This window comes from Cavia porcellus, unplaced genomic scaffold (genome assembly GCF_034190915.1).
Source record: "Cavia porcellus strain 051 isolate PalLab524CR breed Dunkin Hartley unplaced genomic scaffold, mCavPor4.1 scaffold_26, whole genome shotgun sequence".
NCBI classification, from domain to species: domain Eukaryota; kingdom Metazoa; phylum Chordata; class Mammalia; order Rodentia; family Caviidae; genus Cavia; species Cavia porcellus.
The window spans coordinates 26,895,015-26,902,935 of NW_026947509.1; the positions used below are offsets into that span (position 1 = coordinate 26,895,015).

A 7,921-nucleotide genomic window follows, 5' to 3' on the forward strand; every position below is an offset into this window, starting at 1 on the left:
TGCAGTCTCACTGTTTGAATGTCCACTTTGTATGCTTTAATCCTGTAACTTGAACAGCTGTTTCTAAGATGACAACATGTAATTTATTAACTAGTGATTTCTTACTGTTTTTTTGAAATTCTGTATTACTTGTAACCTTATACGGTTTTGGTTTTTTCTCCTTTAAATAACATTTTAAAAAAAGAATAGCCAGGATGAAGAAAACTGTCAACAACAAATCCTGGAGAGGATTGTGGGAAAAAAGGAACTCTCCTGAACTGTTGGTGGGAGTGCAGACTGGTGCAACCATTGTGAAGGTGAGTCTGGAGATTTCTCAAAAATCTGGGATTGAAAACCTCATTTGATCCAGCTATTCCACTCTTAGGCATATTCCCAGAAGAACTGAAAACATCATACCACAGTGATATATGTGCACCCATGTTTATAGCAGCACAATTTGTAATAGCCAGATCTTGGAAACAACCTAAGTGTCTATCAACTGAGGAATTGATAAAAAAAAAAAAGTTGTGGTATTTTTATACAATGGAGTACTACTCAGCTATAAATAAGGATCACATTGAGATATTTATAAATAAATGGATGCAACTTGAGACCATACTCATAAGCGAAATAAATCAAACTCACATGTATAAATACTGTATAGTCTCTCTAGTATAAGAAATCTTACATAAAAGTTTGCGGTAATCATGATCCCCCATTACATTGCTTTGAAGCCTTATAATGTTTCCATTCATTAGTTGGAATGGTTTTATCCTGGGATTTTTATTTTACTATCTGTGATGGCATGAACCGCTATTTTGAAGAAAACAAGACATTATAATATCCAGTGGTGATTTAGTAGCATCTTGTTTTGAAGTCCTACCATACTTTTACACTTCTGTTTCCATAGGTTCTATCATGCAGTATCTTATTGGATTTTATTATGTGTGGTAGTATAAACAAATTTTTATGGATAATGAGATAATATAGTAATCATTGTTCATTTTCTGTTATTTCATTCTGAATGCCCTGTAATACTTTCATTCTCTTGAAAGATTTCATCTTATTTTGTTTTGTTTGAAACTATTATGTATGAAGGTATACTCAACTATTTCAAGAAAAGAGACTTTATGGTAACTGCTGTTGTATCAGATTGTCTTGTGCTGAAGTACTGTGTTGCTTAATTTTGTTCTGTTCTGATCTGATTTGTTATGTCCTCTTCTATATTAATCTGTTTTTAAAAATAAAAAAAACAAGGGGCTGGGGATTTTGCCCAGCGGCATATGCACCTGCCTTACAAGCAGGCGGTCGTGAGTTCGATCCCTGGTACCGATAAAAAAGAAAAAGACAAAATAAATAAATAAATAAAACAAGAAACATAATTCAAATTAAAATCATAATAAATGGGCAGTCCTGTACCCATTAGATCATAAAAATATTAAGCATTTCACTGTATCAAGCATTTTATCAATGAGAGTAGCATTAATGAACTACACTACATTGCTAGAGTGTAATTCATAATACAGCCTTAGAGAAAACATTCAACCACCAGTAACAGACAATGTATAAATATCCTACTTACCATGAAAGAATTTTAGTTACAAAAAATTCTTATAAACATTACATTTTGTTTCATATTGCAATGAAAACTGTTCTCACTTCTTCCCAGTTTTTGATATTTTGAGGTCACAGCTGATAGGGGAAACTGTTATACAAATTTTCCTTACTACTTTTTCTTACATGAAAATAAAATATGAATACCAAAAATACACATGATAAACAGAGAGGAGAATCACAAAATACATTAATAAATTGGATTGGAATGTTTTCTAAAGCCAGTGTGCATGCTGTACTCAAGCACTAGAATGCACCTGCAAATGGCCCTAGGCTAAAGAAATAACATAAAAATAACCATTCATTCACTTGGCTGGAAAAAAATCATCTAAGTATCAGTTAAATTTCTTTCTCTTTGGTTTGGATGGTATCAAGCTTTCAGAAGTAGTCTCAACATATTTTAAATCTTCTTTCATCCCTTCCCTCTCCCATCTCTCCCTATTCCCTTCATCTCTTGGTTGCATCCCCAATTACAAAAGAACTTTCCCCATATCTTCTTTTACCTATATTTTATTTTGCTAATTGTTTATTCACTTATGTTTTCTATAAGAGAAAACATGCAATTTTCAAGACTTTGATCATTTCTTGTTTCACTGAAAATTTAAGTCTCAATGTGTATCCGTTTTCTTATAAATGACTCAGGTTTACCTTTATGGCAGTATGTAAATACCACATGTGTTTTCATCCATTTGTTTGTTGAAGCATGTATAGGATGCTTCCAAGGTTTAGCTATTATGAGGAATAGTACGGTAGAAGAAACATGTACTAATGAAAAATAAAAATGGAAAAAGGAGGGGGCTGGGGATTTAGCTCAGCGGCGTAAGCGACTGCCTTGCAAGCAGGGAGTCGTGAGTTCGATCCCTGGTACCGATAAAAAGGAAAAAGACAACAAAAATGGAAAAAAATGGTTACCGCATCTATGACATAATAAATAATTTCTGTTGGACTTTCTCAAAGATGATAGAGTAGTGAGTAGCAGAGAAAGATAATCTCTGAGATTTACTGTTCAGACAATGACAAATAACAATATAAGGAAGAGAAGGAGAGCAATTGGTCTCAGGGACCCAGAGGGGACCTGAACTGAGCATTGAAACCCACAAGGAGAGCAAAGTGTGAGACTTCTACAAAGGAGAAGGCGGTGTCAGGCTGCAGTTTCTCCCTGAGCCTGGACTACTGCGTGGAAGGGGCAGCTTGAACCTGCAGAAAGGTGGTGATGACTGCTGGAACCACAGGCTTTCATATAAAGATAACAGGATGGAACAGAGGATGCAGTGGTTTGCAGTGGCTGGTGATTTATTTGGGTTCTGATGTCTCCCAGGAGAGGGTGACTGGATGAAAGCCATCTTGGAGAGAGGCCAACTGCGCTCAGAACTCAGAACTGCTGAAGTTCAGGGGCCCCAGTTCAAACCAATAGGGAAAAAAGACCAAACAAACAGGAGGCTCAAGTGGTAGTACAAGCTGAACAAATCTGATCAGAAATAAGTCTGAATTTCAGTGAAACTAAAGGTTCAGGTTTGCTGGGTTTATCCTTTACCTCACCTTAAAGCTAAAACTGGCTTATTGGGATTAATCAACTCAGATCTGGATTCTGTCTGCCACATGGTCTACCACTGACAGCAGAGACATGCCTTGGAGTGGACTTTTTAATTAAATTTAGTCTATATTTTTTGTATTTTAAGACTAGGTTTCAATATGTAGTTCATCCTGCACTCACAGTCACTTTGTAGCCCAGGCTGAAATCAAATTGTAGCAGATCTCCTACTTCAGGCTCCCAAGTGCCGAGGAACAGATGTTTCTACAATTAAACTGTAATGCTGATATCATATACTGGAATTTGTGGGACACAATTAACACAATCCTAAGAGGAAATTCATAGCAATAAACACTTGTATCATGAAAACAGAGAGAATTCAAATAAACACAATGTTGAACCTCAAGATTTTAAAAAATGAAGAGGAAGTCAAGTCAAAAATTCATTAAAGTAAAGAAATTAGAATGATCAGAGTAGAAATTAATGCAGTGGAGGCTAGGAAAAAATATAAAAATCAATGAATCAAAGAGTTGGTTCTTTGACAGATTAAATAAAATTGATAAAATCTTAGCCAGCTTTATCAAAAAGTCTCAAATCAATGCATTTAGGTGTTAAAAGTGAAATCACAACAGATCTTGCAGAAATATACAAGGTCATCAATACCTACTTTGACAATCTATATTCTAATAAGATGGAAAACAGAAGAAATGGAGAGGTTCACAGTTACATTTAAATTACAAAAGCTAATGAAGATATAAAAATTCTAAATAAGTCAGTCAAAGAAATTAAAGATGTAATTAGAAAACTACCAGTAAAGGCAGGCCCAGGCCCTGATGGATTAACTGCTGAATTCTACAAGAAATTTAGAGATGACCTTATGCTACTATTTCTCAAATTCTTTAATGAAAAGAAAAGTGAAACAATACTCCCAGATTCATTCCTAAAATCAAGCATTATCCAGATACCAAAATTTGAGAAGGATCTAACCAAAAAGAGAACCAAAAGCTAATCTCCCTAGAGAACTCAGACACAAATTCCTCAGTATGCAAATAGGGAACAGAATGCTGCAAATCATTCAGAAAATTATACATCATGATCAAGTAGGATTCATCTGAGGGAGGCAGATGTTTCAATATACACAAGTTAATAAATGTAATGTAACGTATTAACAGATGAAGACAAAATCATATGATCATCTCAATAGACACAGAAAAAATAGAGCAAGTGCAACACACATTCATGATAAAAAAAAATCTGCAGGGGCTAGGGAGTTAGCTCAGCGGCATAAGCGCCTGCCTTGTAAGCAGGCAGTCGTGAGTTCGATCCCTGGTACTGATAAAAAGGAAAAAGGCAAAAAAAAATCTACAGAAAAATGGAATACATGATCTTTATTTCAATCTGATAAAAAGCCATCTATGAAAACCCAGCATCCAACACCATATTAAAAAGGATAAAATCTAAACAATTTTACTTTAAGTCATGAAGCAGAAAAGGATGTCCATTGTCACAATTCTCAAGAGAGTTACGGAAATATTGGCCAAAGCAATTAGAAAAAAAAGAAAAGGAGAGAAAAGATAGGAAAGGAAGGAATTAAATAAGAAAAGTTGCAAATGACGTTATACTCTACATAGAGGATTCCAGGAACTCCACCAAAAGACTTCTAGATTTAATAATCAGATTCAGGAGAGAGTTGAATACAAAGTCAACACTCAAAATCAATAGCATCTCTGTACACACATAACAAATACACTGAGATAAAAATTAGGAAAACAACAATTTTCACAATAATATCCTAAAAACTGAGACTTTATCTAAAGGAGATAAAACACCTCTATATGGAGCACTACAATACCCTGATAAAGGAAATAAAGTGTGTATCAGAAAAGGGGATGATATTACTTGCCCTTGGGCCACAGGAACCAATATAGTGAAATGGCCACAATTCCAAAATTGTTGTAACAATTTAATGCAATTCCCATCAAAAAAGCTTTAGCGTACTTCACGAACTAGAGAAAATACTCCTAAAATTCATTTGAATGAGAGGAAACCTAGAATAGCAAAGGCAACTCTGAACAACAAAAGCAAAGAAAAAGATATCTCAATTTGCCTTTAAATTATACTTTTAAGCTACTGTGATAATAACAGCGTGATACTACCAAGATAGTAGACCTGAGGATCAATGGACTAGATTAGAAGATGTAAAAACAACAAATGTTGAACATCCTTTGAAAGATGCCAATTAAAGCAACACTGAAATTCTATCTCACTCTAAGAGGAGTGACAATTATTAGGAAAACAGTCAATAATAAATTTTGAGTGGTCTGTGGAAAAATTGACTCTTTTCTACTATTGGTGGGAGTGTAGACTGGTGCAACCACTGTAGAAATCAGTGTGGAGACTCCTGAAAAAAATATACTTCTGATCCCAATTAGCACAGCTATTCCTCTTCTGATCATCTTTGAAAAATAATTAAAAGTATCATAGCCCCGTGATTTATGCACAGCCATGGATACAGTGGCACAGTTTGTAATATCTAAATTTGAAAAGACCTCAAATGCCCATCAATTGATGAATGCATAAAAAGTGTGCTTTTTTAATACAATGGAATAATACTAAGTCATTGAGAAGGATAAATCTGAAAAATTTCTGGGTATATGAATGAGCTTTAAGATAATAATCTTAAGTGAAATAAATTGGACAGATATATAAATATCATGTTATCTCTCCAGTGTAACAAACTGAATGTGTAAATAAGGATCAAAATTTCTATTGTATATTGCAAAACAGGAAGAATGTGTTCAAAAGCAAAGGACTATTAGGGTGGTGAAAGTGAAAGGAAGAAAGGGAAAAGAAAAAAATTAGAAAGAAGGATAAAGTGGAACAAGTCTTTGTTAATAAAGAGGGAAACAGAGGTAGAAGCGAGAGGAGGAGAAAAGTAGGAACCATGATACATCATGTAGAGTTAGGAATTTTGTACGATGAAAGTAATCAATATGGGGGCTGGGGATTTAGCTCAGCGGCATAAGCGCCTTCCTGGCAAGTGTGCGGTCGTGAGTTTGATCCCTGGTACCAATAAAAACGAAAAAGACAAAAAAAAAAAAGTAATCGATATGTATATCTGAATTGTATCAATTAACTCAGTCATAAAATAATAGTTTTTATCACCAAAAGAGCAATATATTTTATTATCTAAATGTTTCAATCTCATTTCAATAACAATTGAAAAATTTTCTAAGTGACTTTTTAAATTTTTTTCTTAGTAAAGGGAAACATCTTTTATTTCTCTGCACTGAAAAGATTGATCCTAAGCTCAGAGAATTTATTGTACTCTGTTATGAATTTACATAAGGAACAAGGGAAGTCATAGGGAGTGTACTATGTAGGTAACAACATTTTTGTGAGAGTTTATGGCCTTTATGTAGAATAAATAGCCAACAGGCTTGGTGTGGAAAAACACATTTATATTTGATCTCTAGTCAGCGTTCTACACCAGAGTTTTCTCATAGCTTTTTTTACTTCTGAATTTCTCAGGGTATATATTAAAGGATTCAGCATAGGGGTAATAACTGTATAAAACACACTTACAGATTTATCAATGGGAAATGTAGAAACAGGTCTAACATAAACAAAAACACAGGGAACAAAAAAGAGCACAACCACGGTGATGTGGGAGCTGCAGGTAGAAATAGCTTTTCTCTGCTCTTCCTCACTGTGAGTTTTCAGAGAGTTCAGGATGAATCCATAGGAGATGAGCAACAGGATAAAGACCACCATGCAGATGGCCCCACCATTGGCGACCACAGTGAGGCCAATAAAGTAGGTGTCAGTGCATGCAAGTTCAAGTAAAGGGTACATGTCACAGGCAAAATGATCGATGACATTGGGTCCACAGAAAGGGAGACCAGAAACAAAGACAAATTGAACCATAGAGTGTACAAAACCTCCAGCCCAGGTTACCACCAGCAGGAGGATGCAAACCCGACGATTCATGATGGTTAAATAGTGCAGAGGCTTACAGATTGCCACATAGCGGTCAAAGGCCATCACCACCAGAAGGAAGACCTCAGCACCACCAAATAGGTGCTCTATGAAGAGTTGACCCATGCAGGCTGGGAAGGAGATGGTATTTCTAGCGCTCAGCAGATCTATCAGCATCTTGGGTGAGATGGCAGTGGAATAAGCAGCATCCATGAGTGAAAGATAGGCAAGAAAGAAGTACATTGGGGAGCCCAAGGAGGGGCTGGTGAGGACAGTGACCATGATCAGCAGATTGTCCACCACTGTCACAATGTAGATAAGTAAAAACAAAACAAATAATGTCATCTGTGCACTGGGATCCTGAGTGAGGCCCAGAAGGACAAATTCCGTGACATTATTACTATGTGCCATTCAGTCTCCTAGAAGGCTTGTTTCAGTGATGAGGGTGCAGGAGAACAGGACCTGCCAGAAAAACACAACCAGAAGCATGACTTCATTCTTTCATGCTGCACAGCATCATTATGTGCTCTACAATAGTGAATACACACAAAATATTTAGTTAATAATTTTCTAATTCGTATTTCAAGAAGTCACCTAAACCTTTTTTTGTTGATTCTATTTCTCTTCTGATGATTATTTTTGAGACTGGACTCTTATTAGTTCTATTATTGTTGTAGGTAATAGTCTACAAAGATTAGTTTAAAAATACGTCAATCATCTTAACATATTTATTAACACTTTCTTTTAAATACACCATGCATTGACATAGAAGTCAGAAATTATGAAAATAAAAATGTTCCTGATACCACAAAAAATTCT

The 7,921-nt window shown here is 35.3% G+C and overlaps 1 protein-coding gene across 1 annotated transcript; it reads right to left on the minus strand.

Moving 5' to 3' along the window:
- Positions 1-6,575: 6,575 nt before the first annotated feature.
- On the minus strand, positions 6,576-7,535 carry LOC100721443 (olfactory receptor 4A16-like). The gene has a single exon (XM_003474547.4). It carries the CDS (start codon positions 7,511-7,513, stop codon positions 6,584-6,586), a length of 930 nt encoding a protein of 309 aa, XP_003474595.1. The 5' UTR covers positions 7,514-7,535; the 3' UTR covers positions 6,576-6,583.
- Between the last annotated feature and the right edge of the window lie 386 nt (positions 7,536-7,921).

What these genes read in the sequence shown, in the direction of transcription:
- LOC100721443 (XM_003474547.4), bottom strand. Translation starts at nt 7,513, where the DNA reads ATGGCACATAGTAATAATGTCACGGAATTTGTCCTTCTGGGCCTCACT.